Below are 21,382 nucleotides of genomic sequence, written 5' to 3'. Positions count from 1 at the left end.
GGACATGGGGGCTTTAGTGGTATTCTTCTCAATCTTACTGGTTAGGGGAAAGACCTTGAGGATGAGGGGATGGATCCTGCAGGTCAAAAGTTCAGTGTGTGGATAGTGTTGGCAGCAAGGTTTTAATTTTTTACAGAATTACAGAATGGTTGAAATTGGAAGGGACCTCTGGAGGTCATCTTGCCCAACCCTCTGTTCAAGCAGGGCCACCTAGAGCCGGTTCCCTAGGAACATGTCCAGATAGCTTTTGAATATCTCCAGCGAGGGAGACTCTGCAACCTCTCTGGGCAACCTGCTCCAGTACCCAGTCGCTGTCACAGTAAAAAAGTGTTTTCTGATGTCCAGACAGAACCTCCTGTGTTTCCGTTTGTGCCCGTTGCCTCTTGCCTTGTCACTAGACACCACTGAATAGAGCCTGGCTCCATCTTCTATGCACCTTTCCTTCAGGTACTTAAAAACATTGACAAGATCCTCCCCGCCCAAAGCCTTCTCTTCTCTATATTACATTTTAAAGTTTCAATAAGACCCATAAGACACTTCTGTTAAATGAAACTAATCTCTAATATCGGTTTAATGTAGGCCATATTTTTAAACTCTAGCTATCACATGCCAAGTTAACATGTCAAGGTTCGTAGACCCTATATCTTGCCACAGAACAATACTTAATATATCATATATTCGGTCACATAATAAATCTTAGGTAGTTTACTCACCATTATGCAATATAACTATATCTGTGTCAAATTTTATTTATTCAAAGGTCTTTGCAACAAGCAAAAAGAATTTACCTGTCACTAGTGAACTGCTGAACTTCTGGTAAGATAAAACATGTTAAAATGTTTGTCTGGGCCACGTCAGTTAGTTGAGCAACAGGAGAAAAAAAAAAGTCATTTCTTCTAAGGAGAAGAAAGAGGTAAAAGGGAAAGCTTTTTCTAAACCAAATGGAAAATAATAAATTGCTGTTTTACGGATAACTGGAAACTAGTTCTAACCAGTTGCTTTGGAAAGGTTGGAAATGTAAATGCAAACAAATAAAGTATACTGGTGATATTGTCTTTGAAATAAAAATGAATGTAATGAAAAAATCTGTACTAGAAATAGTGCTAGTTCACGCTGTTCATCATACAAACACACATGCTCTACACTTTCATCTGCGTTAAATAAAAATTGGCAGAACGCGTGGTCTGAAAGATAAGAAGCCTTCAGAGAAAATGGAAATAGACAGTGATTCTGAGGTCTTATTCTCCTTAGGGCCAAAGTGTAAGCTGGAAAGTTTCAACTGAATCACTGCATGTATAAAAACCAGCAAAATGTTCCCACTTTTCTTTCTTAATCGAATAATAAGAACTAACAATAAAAGTTAAAAATTGGGGGGGAAATAACAAGCCACAGTTTACCTGTACATTGCCAAAATCAACACGGTTGAGATCACTGAGCATCTGGTTGATCTGAGAAGTGTTCTGAAGCACGGCCCGAGCTGCCTGAGCCAGATGATTAAGAGATGTATATCTTCTCAAAGTCTGGGCAATCTAATTACAGCGGCAATCTATGAAGAAATTAATTTATCTTAACACATTGTACTTATGAATGGGTCTGCTGTTTTGCCTATTTTAATTTTAAAATTGCTGTATTAATTTATGATCCCTCAGATATTGCAGTTCACATATAATGGAACAAATATGGCTTTTCCAATTAATTTTTTTTTGCAAAACAAAGTTATTTCCAATCCCATGCTTTATGTTTGAAGTTCAACCAAAATATGACATTTAGCATAAAAACTTAAAACACTGCTACTTTTATATCTTAAATGACATCTATCATACAGTTGCATGAAGTGAAGAAAACTGCAGTAAAATTTGTGTACCTTGGTTTGTATCATTCTCTGTGGAATATTGTTCATGGCACTGGAAAGCCAACCTTCAAGGCTTTTTGCAAAATTGCGAATGGCTTGGGTCAAGGCACCTAAACGTTAAAGAATAAAAATAAAATGAAAAAGATGGCAAGGTGTCTCTCTTGAAACCTTTTGCATCCTCAGTATTTAAACATTCCACGTTGAGATCTAATGCATTTATTGGCTCAGAGACTTATCCAGTCTAGGTTTGGATCCCTGCCAATACAAGAAGGATGTTGATAAACCGGAGCAAGTTCAGTAGAGGGCCACTGTCATGGTCAGGGGGCTAGAGCACATACCCTATGAGGAGAGGCTGAGGGAACTAGATTTGATCAGCCTGAAAAAGAGAAAGTTTAGAGGGGACCAAATAGCAGCCTTTCAAGAAGGTATCAAGAAGAAGGAGTCAGACCCTTCACAGTGAGGCATTGCAGAAGAGTGATAGGCACTGGGCATAAACTGAAAAAAAGAAGAGGTCCTGACTTGATATGAGAATTTTCTTTTCACCTTGAGGACAGTTAAGCAGTGCCAATTCATGGCCCTTCATTGGACTCTCTCCAGTCTCTCTTGTACTGGGGAGCCCAGAACTGGACACAGTACTCAACTGAATAAAGGGGAAAGATCACCTACCTGGACCTACTGGCAATAGTTTGCCTAATGCAGCCCAGGATACCATTAGCCCTCTTTGCGGCAGGGGCACACTGCTGGCTCATCTTCAACTTGGTATCCACCAGTGCCCACAGGTCCGTTTCTGTAAAGTTGCTTTCCAGCTGGCCGTCTCCCCTGGCATGTACTGGTGCATGGGGTTGTTCCTCCCCAGGGGCAGGACATTGCACTTCCCCTTGTTGAACCGCATGAGATTCCTGTCAGCCCATTTCTCCATCTTGTCAAAATTACTCTGGATGACAGCACAACCCTTTGATGTATCAGCTACTCTTCCCAGTTTTGTCTCATCTGCCCACGTGCTGAGGGTGCGCCATGTTCCATCATCCAGATCACTAATGAAGACTTCGAACAGTATTGGACCCAGTATTGACCCCTGGGGTACACCACTATTTACTGGCTTCCAAATAGACTTTGTGCCACTAGGACCATGGGATCCTCTTTGAGGACGAAGGACTGCTAGGAAGAAACAGGATCCACATGACCAAGTGGGGCACAAACAACTTTACCAACAGGCTGGCCAATCTGGTAAGAAGAACTTTACACTAGGAATGATGGGGAAGGAGTGACCAACAGTCAAGCGAGGAAGTCATGGAGTAGATGGGAAAGCAAAGGATGTGGGGCAAACAGGAGGGACCTCACAATCATCAAAACCAGGTTGAAAGCGGACCACTTCAAGCATACGCACGTAACTAAGAAAGTGTCAGGAGATCAGAATTATGAGAAAGCTTTCATGACCTTTTGGGGAAATCGGTATGACTGGGTGCCTCTCTGAAGTGCCTGCGCGCTTATGCACGCAACATGGGGGAAAATAGGAGGAATTAGATGTCTGTGAGCAACTGCAGGGCTATGATTTCAGGGATCACAGAGATATTGTGGGATGGTTCACACAACTGGAGTGCTGCAATGGATCGATACAGAATCTTTAGGGAAAACAAGCCAAGAAGGTGCTGTATGAAAGGGAAGCCGGAGTGCATAGACTTTTGCCTAGAGATGGATAATAAGCCAGTTAAGAACTCAAGGGTCCGGGTTAGATGGCATACCAATGTGGGTGATGTTGTGGGTATCTGATAGAGACTGCCTGATCAGGAAGAAGTAGATGAAGTCTTGTGGTGGGTTGACCTTGGCTGGCCAACAGGTGCCCACCCAGCTGCTCTTATCATTCCCCCTTCTCAATGGAACAGGGGAGAAACATGCACTGAAAAGCTCATGGGTCAAGATAAGGACAGGGACATCATTCAGCAAGCACCGTCACAGGCAAAACAGAATCATCTTGGGGAAGATAGTGCAGTTCTTACAAACAAGGAAGCTTTTCTTAGAGTTCTTACAAACTGGTTGAGATGGTGGAGTTGTGAATCCTGAGAGGAGGGAACAAGGCAAATGGAAGGATCATAACTCCAAATTTTGGGAACGCAGACTTTGGACTGTGCAGGGACCTGCTTGAAAGAATCCCACGGAAGACGGTCCTAGAGAGTAGAGGGGCTCTAGGAGACCTGTTTGATATTTCAGGATCACCTCCTCCAAGCTCAAGAACGGTCCATTGCAATGAGCAGGAAATCAAGCAAAGGTGACAGGTCTGCGCAGACAAACAAGGAACTCCCGACTAAACTCAAACGTGAAAAGGAAGCATAAAGGAGCTGAAAAAAGGGGCAAATGACCCAGGAGGAATGCAAAGACACTGCCCAGGTGTGCAGAGATGGGGTTACCAAAGTTGAAACTGGTGAGGGATGTGAAGGGCAACATTAAGGGTTTCTACAGGTCCATCAGCAGCAAAATGAAGACTAGGGGAAATGTAGGCCTGCTGATGAATGGGACAGAGAACCTGATGACAAAGAGCATGGGAAAAGCCTAGGTACTGAATGCCTTCTACACCTGAGTCTTTACTGGTAAGGATTGCCTTCAGGAATCCCAGGTCTCTGAGACTAGAGGGGAAGTCTGCAGCAAGGAAGAATTCTCCTCAATAGAGGAGGACCCAGTTAGGGAAATATTTAAATAAATTGAAGATGCCCAAGTCCATAGAACCTGATGAGATGCACCCATGAGTACTGAGGGAGCTGGCTGGTGTCATTGTGAGGCTACTCTCAATTATCTTTGAATGTTCATGGTGATCAGAGGAGGTTCCTGAGGAGTGGAAGAAAGCAAATGACACTGCAGTCTTCAAGGAGGAAAAGAAGGTGGATCTGGGGAACTACAGGCTCGTCAGCCTCACTTCTCTTCCTTAGAAGGTGATGGAGAAAATCATCCTGGAAGCCATTTCCAAAGAAGGTGCTTGGTAGGAATCAGCATGTACTTAAGAATGGGAAATCATGCCTGATAAGCCTTCTACAATGAGTCAGCTAGCTTGGTGGAGGAGGGGAGAGCAGCAGATGCTGTTTACCTGGACTTTAGCAAGGCTTTCAACACTGTCTCCCATAACGTCCTCAATAGACAAGCTGACAAAGTGCAGGTTAGATAAGCAGACAGTGAGGTGGACTGAAAACAGGCTGAAGGGGGAATAACACAATGCACCAGTATGGGCTAGGGACTGACTAGTGGGAAAGCAGCTTTGCAGAAAAGGACGTGGAGGTCCTGGTGGACAACGAGCTGAATGTGAGCCAGTAATGTGCCCTTGCAGCAAGGGAGGCCAATGGTATCCTGGGCTGCATTAGGAATAGTGTTAACAGGAGGCTGAGGGAGGTGATCCTTTCTCTCTACTCAGCACTGGTGAGGCCACACCTGGAGTAATATGTTCAGTACAAGAATATGCTCCCCAGTACAAGAAAAGGTGTGGACGTACTTTAGCAAGTTCAGCAAAGAGCCACTGTAGTGATGAAGAGATTGAAGCATCTCCCATAGGAGAAGATGCTGAGAGAGTTGGGATTGTTTAGCCTGGAGAACAGAAGGCTCAGGGGGGAATCTTATCAATGTATATAAATATCCAGTAGAGGGAGGGTGTATTGAAAGTGTGTATTTTTGTGGGTGTATTTGAACCAAACTCTTCTCAGTGGTGCCCAGCAACAGGACAAGAGGGAATGGGCACAAACTGAAACATAGAAAACAGACTTAAGAAAATTGTTGTTTTTTTTTTTTTTTACTCTAAGGGTGGTCAAACACTAGACCAGATTGCCCAGGGTCATTGTGGAGTCTCCATCCCTGGACATATTCAAAACCTGTCCGGGCAATGTCCTGAGCAACTTGCTCTGTTTGATCCTGCTTTGAGCATGGAATAGGAGGGGGTTTGGACTAGACAATCTCCAGAGATCCCTCCTAACCTCAACTACTCAACTATTCTATGGTTCTGTGATTCACTTGAAGTCACCATGGCAGAAGGTGCCATTTACAGTATCAAGAAGAGCTTTGCTAGATACAAGGATAGTTGAGGCTCCTTTAGTACTCTGGGATGAATCCCATCAGGCCCCATGGACTTGTGAACATTCAGCTGATACAGCTGATCCCTTACAATTTCAGTGTCCACAAATGGAACGATACTGTTCCCACACATGTGCTCCTCTGACTCAGGGCAATAGGCAGCCCAAGGTCTATCTGTATTATTAAAGAATGAGGGAAAAAAAAAAAAAAATCCAAAACATTGGATGCCTCTGCTTTGTCTTCATCTCTATTGGTCAGGTGACCATCTTCAACAAGTATCAGTCCAATCTTTTCCTTTTTTTTCAATTGCATCACTCAGCTTGGCATCATCTGCAAACTTGATGAGGGTGCACTCCATCCCACTCTCTGTGTCGTTGATGAAGATATTAAACGGTATGGGTCCTAGTATGGACCCCTGAGGGACACCACTCATCACTGGTTTCTACTTGGACACTGAGTCATTGACTGTAACTCTTTGGATGTGGCCAACCAGCCAGTTTCTTATCCATCTAGCAGTCCATCCATCAAACCCATCTCTCTCCAATTTAGCAGCCAGAATGTTGTGGGGGGCTGTACCAAAGGTCTTACAGAAGTCCAAGTAGATGACATCTGTATGTCTTCCCTTGTCTACTAATGCAATTGCTCCATCATAGAAGGCCACTAGATTAGTCAGGCATGATCTGTCCTTGATGAAGTCATGCTGGCTGTCTCTAATCACCTTCCTCTCTTCTATGTGTTTTGGCATGTCTTCCAGGAGGATCTGCTCCGTGATCTTATAAGGCATGGAATTGATGCTGACTGGTCTGTAATTTTCAGGGTCCTCCTTGTTACCCTTTTTCCAGTCACCGGGGACGTAGTCTGATTGCCATGACTTCTCAAATATGACGGAGAATGGCTTAGCAACTACATCAGCCCTCTGGACCTACAATTCCCTCAGGATCGTGGCATGCATTTTGTCGGGTCCCATGGATTTGTGTATGCTCAGGTTCCTCAGATGGTTTCTGAGCTGATCCTCTCCTACGATGACGGGAACTTCTTTCCCCCAGTCCCTTTCCCTGCCTTGAGGTCCATCCACTCAAGAGATGTGGGAAGAGAGATTGAGATTGACAGTGTCAGGGTGACTGAAGTCCCTCAGGAAGATTGGAGCTTGCAAGCGTGATGCTTCCTGTTGTTGGAACAAGAATGTTTCATCGACATGCTGCCCTTGATCAGGTTGCCTGTAGTAAATACCAGCCATAAGGTTTCCTTTGCTGGCTTTTCCCTTATTTTCAACACATAAGCTCTCAGCCTGTTCATTGCTGTTTTTCAGAAACAGCTCTGTGCACTCAATTATGTAATATATATGTAATATGTAATTTTTTTACACAGAGGGCAACCCCCTTGCCTGTGTTTTCTGAACAGTTTATAGCCATCGATTGCAGCACTCTAGTCGTGCAGTTTGCCCCACTGCATTTCAGTGATGGTGTTTAGATCATAGCTTTCAAGCTACACAGTGGATTCCATCTTTTCCTGTTTGTTACCCATGCTGTGTGATTTGCTGCAGAGGCACTTCAGTGGGCCTATCAACCTTGTCACTGTTTTAGAGGAACACACCCTAATTCCTTTAGGTGTTTTTGTGGTGCTTCCTAATACATAGAATCGTAGAATGGTTTTGGTTGGAAAAGACTTTTAAGATCATGAAGTACAACTGTTAACCCAGCACACTGCCAAGTCCACCAATAAACCATGTCCCTAAGCACCACATCTACACGTCTTTTAAATACCTCCAGGGATTTAGGGATTTGGTTTTTTATCTTTTAAATATTCCACCACTTGTCTGTGCAGCTTGTTCCAGTGCCTGACAACCCTCTTAGTGAAGAATTTTTCTTAATATCTAATCTAAATCTTCCCTGGCAAAACTTAAGTCCATTTCCTCTTGTTCTGTCACTTGTAACTTGGGAATAGAGACCTTTTGGGCAGTTGTAGAGCGCAATAAGGTCTCCCCTCTGCCTCCTTTTCTCCAGGCTAAACAACCCAAGGTCCCTCAGTCCTTCCTCATAAGACATGTTCTTCTGACACTTCACCAGCTGTGTTGCCCTACTTTGGACTCACTCCAGCACCTCAATGTCCTTCTTGTAGTGAGGGGCCCAAAACTGAACACAGTACTTGAGGTGCGGCCTCACCAGTGCCGAGTACAAAGGGATGATCACTTCCCTTCTCCTGCTGGCCACGCTGTTCCTCACAGAAGCCAGGATGCTGTTGGCCTTCTTGGCCACCTGGGCACACTGCTGGCTCATATTGAGCCGGCTATCGACCAATACCTCCAGGTCCTTTTCCTCTGGGCAGCTTTCCAGCCACTCTTCTCCAAGCCTGTAGCAAAGCATGGGGTTGTTGTGACCCAAGTGCAGGACCCAACACTTGGCCTTGTTGAATCTCATACAACGGGCCTTGCCCCGTTGACCTGGTTTGTCCAGGTCCCTCTGTAGAGCATTCCGACCGTCAAGCAGATCAACACTCCCACCCAACTTGGTGTTATCTGCACATTTTCTGAGGGTCCACTTGGATCCCCCCATTGATAAAGATATTAAAGAGAACTGGCCCCAATACTGAGCCCTGGAGAACACCACTTTTCACTGTCCACCAACTGGATTGAAATGCATTCACCACAACTCTTTGAGCACAGCCATCCAGCCAGAGTTTTATTCCCAACAAAGCATACAATTGTCCAAGCCATGAGCAGTCAGTTTCTCCAGGAGGATACTGTAGGAAACCATTTCAAAGGCTTTACTAAAGTCTAGGTAGACAGTATCCACAGCCTTTCCCTCATCCAATATGCGTGTCACCTTGTCCTAGAAGGGGATCAGGTTCATCAAGCAGGACCTGCCTTTTATAAACTCGTGCTGACTGGGCCCGATTGCTTTGTTTTCCTGTGTTGCTTGATGGTACTCATGATATTCTATTCCATAACCTTTCCCGGCACTGAGGTCAGACTGACAGGCCTGTAATTCCCTGGATCCTCCTTCCAGCCCTTCTTGTAGATGGGCATCACAGTTGCTGAGCTCCAGTCAACTGGGACCTCCCTTGTTTGCCAGAGCTGCTAACAGATGATGGAAAGTGTCTTGTTTATCCTTTCCACTAGATCCCTCACTACCCTTTGGTGGATTCCATCTTGCTCCATAGACTTGTGTGTGTCTAAGTTGTGTAGCAGGTTGCAAGCCATTGTAGGGACTGCATTCTGCTCTCCATCTCTGTCTTTCAGCTCAGGAGCTATTTACCCAGATACTCAGCATATCATCAGCTCCTGACTCATTTATCTCTATGTCAAATGGATGCTTCAGTGCCTCCCAGTAAGGAAACTTGAAGATTCACAAGAATATCCTCTGTTCCATAAAAAAGTATAATACCCACACAGATATTCTTCCACTCACTTTGAGCCAGGGGGCATTGGAGAGGGGGGTGCGTGGAATAGAAATCGCCTATATGTATATACAATATCTTCGTGTTTTTCCAGGTAGTCTGTCCTTGCTTCCACCTTCTGTGTGCTTCCTATGTGTGTTTGATTTCAGTCAGGATCTCCATTTGTTTTTGTGGTGTTGGCTGTTCCCCAGCCAATTCAAATCATGGGAAGCCTACAGAAGTAGTGGCAGTAGTGTCCGCAGCAATATTTGGTGTATGCTGAGAAGAGTCCAAGGCTTGTGAGGTCCTGGAGGGTGTTTATGGGCCCCTAACACCCTTGGGCTGGGTATGTGGAGAGACTGGCCAGCAAGCGACAGGTCTTACAAGAGGGATGGGTGAGAGTTGGGTGGTACCAGCTATTGCTGCTGACAGTTCAAATCACAGGATGCTGCATATGACCGGCCCCTAGGGAGTGCCATTGACCAGGGATTATTGCTGTAGGGAGCAGTGCCCGAGAGGAATGGTGCAGCAGTTTGAGCAGAAGGGTGCACAAGAATGGTCGTGCATCCTACCTGTTGTCAGGCTGCTGCAAGCTCTGCTCACCCACAGTCTTATGCTGCAGCCTTGATGGTCACCCCAGCTAGCTTTTGGCTGTGCAAGCCTACCCAGCAGCTTGAGGTCTCCAGGAAGTTAGAAGGGCTTATTATGCAGTTCTTTGGGTTTGTCGGAAGCATGGTGGTAGACACCAGGTGAGGGCTGCACTCTACAGCAGACAGGAATCGTCTATTTATACAAACTAGCCTGGGAAAAGTGGAGGCGGCCACCTAGACAGAGCTTCAGGGAAGCTATTGTCCAAGTTAGGGATGTGAAGTCTGTATCCCACACTCCTGGATGAAAGAGGGTGCAAGCTCCACCTGTTCAAAATATGCTCTGGTGCAGTCACTTCAGGCAGTGAGTGGAGGAGCTGCAGGAGGAAGTCAGCAAGTTACCCTGTGTTATGGAGAGGGAACAAGAAATAAAGTATTTGTAAGAAGAAATACTAGGGCTTCATGGAACTGACCTCTAAGGATGACCAAACAAAGAGCATCAAGCACCATGGTCTCTGGTGACTCATGGGAATAGGATATTGCTTCATTTCCCTTTCTTGTATGTACCAACCAGCAACAGATATGAAGTCTTGGCAGCAGACAAAACCAATGAGCAAGTGTCCTGGTTTGGGCCAGGATAAAGGTGATTTTCTGTCTTGTACTTTTGCTTTTAGCTAAGTCTCTTGTAAGTAGTTGCACTTGCTGAAATTAACAGCAAGTTTCTCAGACAGTGTGTGTTTCTAGGACTGATAACACTTGATGTTTATAGTTACTGCTAGAGACTGGTATGCAGAACCAAGGACACTGCTCAGCTCTGAGGAAAACATAAAGAGGTCCCACCTGCATCCCTCCTTTGGGGAGGAACGGACAAGACAGATGCCAGAATTGACCAAACAGAGTATTCCATCCCATATACGTCATCCTCAGTATAAATTTGAGGGATCATGAGGGCCAAGCCAGATTTCCTGCTTCCAGCTTCCGGCTGCCTGCCCTTCCTTCCTTTCCTGCTTCCCTTTCCTTCACCCCGGCATCCTGGAAGGATCCCGTCCGTTTGCCTGCCTGTGGTCCTGATCCGTGCCAGCCCTTATCTGTGTGTTCCTGCCTCCAGTTCCCAACTGCTGCCGACTCCAGGAGTCCAGCCTGGACTTTCCCAGGGCTGCCCTGCAGCCTCGGTGGTGACGTGAGAGCTATTGGGGGGAAGGGGGGAGGAATGTGGTATCCATTTTCTTGTATATTTGTATATATTTATTAATTTTTCCTATTTATCATTACTGTTTCATTAAAGTTGTGTAGTTTAGTTTCCAACCCATAAGTCTCTCTCCCTTATTCTCTCTCCTTTCTTATCAGGGAGGAGAGAGAGATTAATAGAGAGAGTCTGTTACTCGGTTTAATTGCCGGGCCAGTGTTAAACCGTGACAGCAAGATTCACAGGGAGAAAACACACCAGCAGCACATACTAAAAGCTGCAAAAGTAAGCAGTGAGTGCTAGCAGTGGGTGAGAGGCACCAAGGCACCCATCTTCTGACCTGATATACAGTCAAGGGGAGCCAAGATCCGTGATGTCACAGAGAGACTTTCATAACTGGTAACAAGTACAGACTACTATCTCTACTTTTCCATGTGGGCACCAATGACATGATAAAGCATAACCTGGGCAAGATCAAGCAGGACTTGAGAGCCCTGGGCTCCCAAGAGAAAGGTACAAGTGCCCAAGTGATCTTCTCTGTCTTGTGAGTCAGGGATAGAGGTGTGGGCAGAAGTTGACACATCATGAAGATCAACACTTGGCTTCATGGCTGGTGTCATCACCAGGGCTTTGGTTTCTATGGTCACGAGACACTCTTCAATGAATACAGCCTATTGGGGAGAGATGAGATCCACCAATCTAGAAGAGACAGGAGCATCTTCACTGGCAGATTGGGTGACTTAGTGAATTGTGCTTTAAACTAACAAACTTAAAGGGTGGAGTCCACAGCTGTCACAACTGTATATCCATAAGCAACAGGGTAGATGAGCACACCTACTGGAGTAGTGAGGAATGTTTCCCAACCCTTTCCAAAGGCAAGAACCCCAAGTCCAGCCATCTCAAGTGCATAACATAAACACTCATAATCTGGGCAACAAGCAGGAGGAAGTAGAGCTTCATGCCCAATATGAGAGTTATGATGTCATTGGTGGAAAACCTCACACAACCAGAAGACCACAGTGGATGGGTACAAATCCTTTCAGAAAGACAGGTAGGATGCTCAGAACCCAGCTATGAGGGATTCCATGGAAAGCATCCATGGAGGGCAAAGGAGCTAGGAGTTATTCAATAATAGCCTTCTGGAAGCACAAGAACCCTACAAAGGCAAAGAAAGAAGGCAGAACAAGAGACCACCCTGGCATAACAAAGAGCTTTTGGGTGTTCTTAAAAGCAAGTAAGAAGCATAACGGCTATGGAAAGGCAGCCAAACAGACATTGAGGACTACAAGAACCTTGATAGGGTATACAGATATGCATTCAAGTGGGCTAAAGGTCAGCTAGAATGGAAATTAGGGAACAACAAGAAATGGTTCCTCAGGTATGTGAGCAGTAAGCAGAAGCACAGGAAAGACCGAGGTCCATTGCTAAACAAGGCAGGGAAACTAGACATTAATAATGCTGACAAGACAGAGGTTCTCAATAGCTTCTTTTGCCTCTGTCTTTACTAGTGCAGCTGGACCCCAGATCACAGAATCAAGTAGCTATGACAACACATGACAACATTCCTCTGGTAGTAGAGGAAGTGCTGGTCTGCAGTCTTCTGTAAGAGCTCAACACACATAAATCTATGGGCCCGACTGGAATCCACCCCAGGGTGTTAAAGAGAAGAGGCTGACATTGTTCCAAGGCCATTTTGAAAAGTAATGGAGATCAGGGGATATCCCTGATGACTGTAAGAGGGAAAATATCACATCCATCTATAAGAAGGGACCAAAAGAGAACCCAGGAAACTACAGGTCTATTTGTTTTACTTCAGTTACTGGGAAAGTAATGGAACAAGTTTTTCTAGAAACTATCATAAACCAAATGTTTGGTAATTGGGAAAAGCCAGCACAGATTTATCAAAGGCAAATCTTGCCAGACTAACCTGATCACCTTTTACAACAAATTAACACTTTCTGTTGAAGTGCGGAGAGCAGTGGATGTTGTTTATCTGGACCTCAGCAAAGCATTCAACACTGTTTCCACAGCCTTCTCCTAGACAAACTGGCAAGATAAAGTTTTGATGGGTGGTCTGCGAGATGGATAGGAAATTGGCTAACAGGTCACACTCAGAGGGTGGTGATCAATGTTTTTTACTCAGACTGACAGCCTATTATATGTGGGGTCCCCCAGGGATTAATACTGGGCCACACACTTCAAAATTTTCATAAATTATCTGGACAATGTGACTGAAAGCACCTTCACCAAGTTTGCCGACTACCTCAAACTGGGTGGTGAGGTGTAAACTCCAGAAAGGAGAGTCATCTTACAGAAAGACCAGGCTGGAAGAGTGGGCCAGAAAGAACTGCATCATAGAATCATAGAAACATAGAATGATTTGGGTTGGAAGGAACCTTTAAAGGTTATCTACTCCAAGCCCCCTGCAGTGAGCAGGGACATCCTCAACTAGACCAGATTGCTTAGAGCCCCATCCAACCTGACCTTCAATGTTTCCAGAAAGGGCATCTATCATCTCTCTGGGCAATGTGTTCCAGTGTTTCACCACCCTCATTGTAAAGAGCTTCCTTCCTAATATCTAGTCTCAATCTACTCTCTTTCAACTTAAAACCATTATCCCTTGCCCTATCACTACAGGCCTTGATAAAAAGTCTGTCCCCATCTTTCTTATAAGCCCCCTTTAAGAACTGAAAGGCTGCAATAAGGTCTCGTCAAAACTTTCTCTTCTCCAGGATGAACAACCCCAACTCTCTCTGACTTTCTTCATAGGAGAGGTGTTCCAACCCTTTGATCATTTTTGGACATGTCTGTCTTGTGCTGAGGACTCCAGAACTGGATGCAGTACTCCAGGTAGGGTCCCATGAGAGCAAAGAGAATCACGTCCCTCAACCTATTGGTCACATTTTTGATGCAGCCCAGGATATGGTTGTCTTTCTGAACTGCAAGCACACATCGCCAGCTCATGTCCAGCTTCTCGTCCATCAGTATCCCAAACCCTTCTCTTCAGGGCTGCTCTCAATCCCTTCAGCCCCCAGCCTGTATTGATACTGGGAGTTGCCCCTACCCAGGTGCAGGACCTTGTACTCGGCCTTGTTAAACCTCATGAGGTTCACATGGGCCCACTCCTCAAGCCTGTCAAGGTCCCTCTAGATGCCATCTCTTCCCTCTGTCTAACTGCACCACTTAGCTTAGTGTCATCTGCAAAATTGCTGAGAGTGCACTTCATACCATTGTCCATGCCATTGATGATGATACTTAACAGTACCAATCTTAATATGGACCCCTGAGAGACACCACCCATCACTGATCTCCATCTGAACATCGAACTGTTAACCACTACTCTCTGGATGTGACTGTACAGCCAATTCCTTATTCACTTAATAGTCCATCCATCAAACCCATATTTCTCCAATTTAGCAGCCAGAATGTTGTGAAGGACTATATCAAAGGCCTTACAGAAGTCCAGATAGATGACATCCTTAGCTCTCCACTTGTCCCTTTATATAGTCACTCCATCATAGAAGGTCACTAAATTAGTCATGCACAATTTGCCCTTGCTGAAGCCATGTTGGTTATCTCTAATCACCTCCCTGTCATCCATTTGCCTAGACATATTTTCCCAGAGCATTTGTTCCATCATCTTCCCAGACACAAAGGTGAGGCTGACTGGTCAGTAGTTCCTGTAATCCTCCTTTTTACCCTTTTCAGAAATTGATGCAATTATTCAATTTTTCCAGTCCTCAGGGACTTCTCCTGACTGCCATGACTTTTCAAATATCATGGAGAATGTCTGGGTAACTACATCAACCAATTCCCTCAGGCCCCTGGCATGCATCTCATCGGCTCCCATGGACTTCTGCATGCTCAGGTTACTCAGATGGTCACAAACTTGATCTTCTCTTATAGTAGGAGGGACTTTGGTCCTCCACTCCCTACCTTGAGGTCCATCCACTCAAGACATGTGGGAAGAGAGATCGCCAGTTTGAAATTTAAAAGATGTACAGATTCCTGCCCTGGGAAAACATAAACAAAGAGCCTAGTACAGCCTAGGATCTGTGTGGCTGGAGGGCAGTCTTGCTGAAAGGGACCTGGGGATGCCAGTGGACAAGAAGCTGAACGTGAGTCAGCTGTGCACCAGTGCAGCAACAAAGGCATATCAGACCTTGAGCTGTACCCACAGGGTCATTACTAGAAGAGAGACACGATCATGTCACTCTACTGAGCCCTTGTCAGGCCTCACCTTTAGTACTGTGCCCAGTTCTGGTCTCCATAATTCAAGAAAAATGCACACAGGCTGAAGGGGGTCTGAAGGAGGGCCATAAAGATGATCAAAGGGCTGAAAACCTGCCCTATGAGGAAAGAGTGAAGGAGTTAGATATTTTTTCCACAGAGAAAAGAAGGCTCAGGGGGAACCTTATCACAGTTTTTCAGTACTAAAAGAGCAGCTACAAAGAGGATGAAAGCTCTCTCTTCACAAGGAGCCACATGGAGAAGACAAGGTGGAATGGGTAAAAGTTGCACAAGGAAAAGTTTTATCTCAACATAGGAAAGGAATTTTTTACAGTGAGAACAATCAAGCACTGGGACAACTTACCCAGGGACATGGTAGAATCTCCATTGCTGGAGGTTTTCAGTATGTGATTGGACAGGGTGCTAGATAATCTCATCTAGGCTCCTTTTCCCATCATATTGTCACAGTTTAATGCTGGGCTGGCAATTAAACTAATGACATGCTCTCTAGTAATCCCTTTCCCCTCCCTGGTAGAGAAAGGAGAAAGAATAAGGGAGAGAAACTTAGGGGTTGGAAACTAAACTACACAGCTTTAATGAAGCAGTAGTGATGAAAAGGAAAATTATTAAATATATACAAATATTCAAAAAAGCAATACCATGTTCCTCCCCCCTTTCCCACCAATAATGCTTACATCACCACTGAGGCTGCAGGGCAGGCCCTGGAAAAGTCCCAGGTTGGGCGTTATCAGTCCTAGAAGCAGACACTGACTGAGAAACATGCTATTAATTTCAATAAGTGAAGCTTCTTAGAAGAGACTTAGGTGAAAGCAAAATTACAAGAAAGAAAATTGGTTCTATCCTGGCCCAATGCAGAACAGATATTTTGGAGCAGATGATTTTCTGAGGTCCATTCCAACCTGGGCTGGTCTATGATTCTATTATTCTATGCTTCCCTTTCTACTCATTGGAATGGACCGTTCTTGTTTTCTGAAGAGGCTGTTCTTGAAGATCAGCTAGCTCTCTTGGATCCCTTTTCCCTCCAAGGCAGTTTCCCATGAGATCCTGTGAAGCAGGGCCCTGAACAAGCCAGAATCTGATCTTCTCAAGCCCATGGTTGTAATTATACTGGTTTAATTTTCAAAAGTTATACAATTTCAGTTTTTCATTAACCAATTAGCAAAGGTTTGGTTAGCTAAAGTTTTACAAGGATATTAAAAAAAAAAAAAAAAAAGTTATTAAGTTCTAAGATTTTATCTTTCCTACATATTATCCTCAGACAAAGGATAATTTGACATCTAATCTGTTTTAGCAAACACAAATATGTTTTGAAGAATAAATCATGACATCTGGAAACAAATAAAACTTAAAACTATTTTTTGAAAACTTAGGAATCTAAGTAGAGTCTTCACTGCCTGTCAGTTTTACAGAGTAATCTTTCAGGTATTGTTAGTTGTAGAGAGGGATAAATTAACTGAAAAAAATGAGGACAGTCTCTAGGATTTGCATCAATCTTTAGGGCTTCTAAGACCCACCTATTGGACTTCTTCAAGTGAAATTTATCTTGTAGACATCATTTGTACTATTTCCTCTGGACAGGGCTATTTTTACTGTCAACAATTATGTCATGCCTTTGTTCTTTTCCTTATTTACCAATATTTGTTTTCTTCTTTTCTGTTTTGGAGGTAATTCCAGTGTTCCACCTCTCTGGCAGATGGTTGTTGAACATCATTGTGTTCTCTTTAAGTACCCTCGATTAAATAGGGCTGTTTATTAAATTGCCTGGTTCTAAGAAAGATATAACATCTGGTCACAGATGCCTGACTTCCCATCCATTGGAGGCATTCAGTGATGCCCTGGGTTAATAAAATCAGTCAAGTATACCCAAGGAGATTTCTCCAAAGCATCTTGCCTGTACACATTATTGCAATGTAAAAGATTATATGATTTTATCTTTGAAAAGAAGGTGACCATACAAGTTCTGGAGCCTTTCTCTTCTCTCCTCATCCAATCCCTCCTTTTTAAAAAAGTGATTTGTTTTCATTAGATCGCACTGTAGATGAGCTGTGAATTTCTCACAGCTGCTCTGAAAACTTTTGAAATACCAAGAATAAAATGAAAACATTAAAGTCAGCTTAAGTAACTGTAAAAACAAGCAATATATTACATAACTTGAAAAGCTTTTAGGATATTAAAATTAAATGTTAGAGGTTTTTGCTGTCTGAAGAACAAGGCAGAATCCATGATGGCCAGTTATTATCATAGAAGTTCTGACTTGGTTGTTGTTATGGGTTCAAAATGTTGGTGCCAGTTGATTTTAGGAAGCATTTTATGATTAAATGCCAAAATTATCATCTGGGTAAACAAACTAATTTTTATCATTTGACTATTTTATTGTAACACATCCATGATATAAATCTTGTTGGTCTTGAAACACTGGCTAAAATTTTTAAATTACTGCAAAATCCAAATTCTCAATTTTAAAAAAAACCTTATGAATTTACTTGTGTATTTTGAGCTATACCAATTTGAAAGTCCAAGTTAGTATACAGGACAAAACATACACTATGTTAAATAGCTAATAAAACATTATAACTCATTAAAGGGTAATGACCTAAGTCATATGGACATGAAGTAAAGAACAACATAAGGTTCATGAGTTAAGTGAAAAGCCTAAAACTAACTGGTTCAGCAAGAGTTTCAGTGAATTTAAAATCAACACAAAACATTTATAGGACTCTTGTATATAGGACCATCTTGGCTGATAGGTTTTTTCGTCATGTTTATAATTTGAAACACAGTATACAAAATATATGGCACCTAAACAAAACTCCATCTTAGAGTGTAAGATTTTAAGTTACAACAATTTTATAAATTACTGTATAATGTATTAATACTTGAATGAGATCTTCCTTTCATGTCTTAAATTCTTGTCATACTTTTCTCCAGCCCTCTTCAGATGGGACTGAGAGCACTTTCTGTGAAATTTAATGAATATTTATTTTAACAGTGAGTCCAAGTTAATTACTCAGTACTTTGACAAAATGAAATGGGTTTTTGTGCGGAGACAGGGATTGTTTGCCCACCCTATTTAGTTTATTTATAGCAACTGTACACTCTTTTCTACAATGATGTTTCCCTCACTTAAACAGTTCAAATAAATAACTGCTATTTTTTTGTTTTCTTTTCCTGAAGTCGAACAACTTATCCTTACACGGAAACCCAGATGTATAGCCAAAACTCTGGGGGAAATTACTTCGATACTCAAGGAAGTTCTGCACAGGCATCAACAGTGGTCTCTTCTCATAGTATGGTGGGCACCGGAGGGATTCAGATGGGTGTTGCAGGAGGACAGATCATTAGCAGCTCAGGAGGGACCTATGTGATTGGCAATTCAATGGAAAATTCTGGTCATTCTGTGACTCATACAACACGGGCTACTCCAGCTACAGTAAGTACTTCAGAACTATGTTAAATCTTTGGGGATAGTTTCTTAGTCACTATGATGTTCCTGAATGCTGACATGTTTGCGTATTATGTTGACAGATTCAGTAATACATGGATTTGTTCCACAAATATTTACATTTATTTTAACTTTGTGCGTTTTAATAGAATTAAGTGTGGGCTGTTGTGGTTTAACCCCAGCGAGCATCTAAGCACCGTTCTCCCCTGGTGGGATAGGAGAGAGAATTGGTAGAGTAAAAGTGAGAAAACTCATGGGTTAAGACAAAAACAGTTTAATAATTTAAAAAAGAAATAACAACAACTTATCATGTCATAATTTAGTTTTATAAACTGATGATATAATTCAATAAGTGAAGCAATTTAGTGTAGGATCAAAGTGTAGATGACATGCAGTTTGAAGACATAAGCTAATTTCAAGTAATGCAGAAACAGTAATAGACTTTGAGCTTTGATATCCTAGAATCATTTCACTGGTATTGAAACTCCATATCAATTTTTGCAAATTAAAAGATGATTAACGTTTTCAGCTAAAATTAGAAACTAGAATTTATTTTTCCAAAATTAAATATTTCAATATTTATAAGGAATTGTACTATAATATATACTCTCAAATTAAACAAAGTAATTACTTTTACCTCACACCAACACATAGTAGTCCCATAACCCCATGCCCAGAAGCAATAAACCCCGCAACACTCCTAACAAACTGCAGTAACATCTACAACTCTGAACAGTTCTTTAAAGAAATACCAGAGAACTCCTGACAACAGTTCCAGCCTCTCTAACACAATGATTGCTCACAAAAAAGCTGCTCAAATATGTTTAAAACTTCAACCCATCAAGACTCCCAGAGTAAAGATATATGGTTCTCACAGATAAGCTGAGCCCCAAATAACTGCAAATCCACATTGGGTGCCAAATAACTGTCATGGTTTGGACAGTTGGTCTATCACCTGACTGCAGCCGGGAGGGAGAATTGGCGAAAAGAAAGGACACCCATGGGTTAAAATGAAAACATTTAATAGGATAATAATAATGAACTAATATTGGCCCCAGTGCTAATATAAGATATAAATTATACTCAACTCCAGATAGTAGTCATGAGCTGTATGCTTCTAGCAGTGAAGGCTGAATGCCCAACACTGTGAGCACAACAGCTCCAGCAAGAATGCAGTGGTCACAGCAAGAGGAGTAGGCCTCAGGCACAGGACAACTGACGAGATGGACAGGACCCTCTCAGGTAGGGAGCCATGGTAGAAGCCCCCCAAACATCCCAGCAAACTTCCCCATTTAAAGTGAGGGTAATGTTTATGGTATGGAATACTTTGGATGGACAGTTCAGGTCAGCTGCCCTGGGCTTTGCCCCTCCTAGACCACTGCACGTGCATGTTTCAAAATTACTTCTGACCTTCACCACTATGGAAACTTGCATACCAGAGCATCTTATCTCTTTGGTTCTCACAGAATTGGACTCTCCAGTATCTCTAAACTACAGTTTCTCTAAACAGAAAAATTATTTTATAATGCTGTCCCAGCAAAACCAGGACAATAAGTAAAGCCCATTTTATGCTCATTCTAAAAACAATGTCATGCAAATGAAATTTAAGGTACATATCTTTCACTATCTGCACTTGCTTCATGTATTAAATAAAAACTGTTAATTAGGATGTTTTGAATTATTTTATTTGTCTATATCTAGCTTTTAATGAATTCAGATAAAAATAAAGTTACAAAAATGTGTTTCAACCATTATATAGCTTTCCTACCATTTTTGAGGTATTTTTGAGGTATTATATATAGTGCATAGTTATATAAATGAGTCATTATAATACATTAAAGTGCATTTCATGCTTATAAACTGGGAACTGTAAAATTACTTTCATAATTATTTTTTAATGGAATCACAGAATGATTTGGGTCAGAACGGACCCAAATAATAATCTAGTTCCAACCCCCCTGCATGGGCAGGGACACCTTCCACTAAACCAAGTTTCTTAAAGACCCATCCAAGCTGCCCTTGAACATTTGTAGGGAGGGGGCATCCACAACATCCCTAGGGAATGTGTTCCAGTTTCATACCACCCTCTCAGTAAAGATTTTCTTACTTATATCCAATCTAAATCTATGCTCTTTCCGTTTAAGACTGTTGCCCCTTGTCCTGTCACTATAGGCCTTGGTAAGAAGTCTCTCCAGAAGTCCAGAAGGAGACGGTGAAGCCCTGCCCCTCCTGCCATCAGGCAGTTGGAGCAAACCAGGTGGATGGGAGGGAATGGAAACAGGTCCCTCATCGGAGAGGCAAAAGAATCCCCTCCTAACCCCCACCATCTCCCCAGGTGCCTTTAGAGAACAGATATGAGGCCCTGGACTCAGAGAATCAGGCAGAGGACAGACAAGAGGAAGATCTGTCTGGAAGGTCTCCTGTCCACCCCCCCGTCTACCAGATGGGTTACAACTACAGCTACAGAGAAAAAAAGAAGGTTAGTTGTAGTTGGTGACTCCCTTCTGAGGGGAACTGAGGGCCCTATATGTCGACCGGACCCATCCCACAGGGAGGTCTGCTGCCTTCCTGGGGCCTGGGTGAGGGATATTAGTAGGAGACTCCCCCAGCTAATTCGGCCCTCTGATTATTATCCACTGTTG

At 43.1% G+C, this 21,382-nt stretch overlaps 1 protein-coding gene across 1 annotated transcript in view; it reads left to right on the top strand.

Moving 5' to 3' along the window:
* The window catches only part of LOC139789193 (transcription factor RFX3-like), a 135,357-nt gene that overhangs the window by 13,506 nt on the left and 100,469 nt on the right, over positions 1–21,382 (top strand). The window contains exon 3 of the mRNA XM_071729712.1: positions 18,473–18,728. Within this exon, the coding sequence (XP_071585813.1) occupies positions 18,473–18,728 (256 nt within the window). The remainder of the gene's footprint in view (positions 1–18,472; positions 18,729–21,382) is intronic.

This window comes from Heliangelus exortis, chromosome W, assembly GCF_036169615.1.
Source record: "Heliangelus exortis chromosome W, bHelExo1.hap1, whole genome shotgun sequence".
NCBI lineage: Eukaryota > Metazoa > Chordata > Aves > Apodiformes > Trochilidae > Heliangelus > Heliangelus exortis.
The sequence above is the reverse complement of the archived record's forward strand: the minus strand, read 5'-3'. Positions and strand labels throughout refer to the sequence as shown.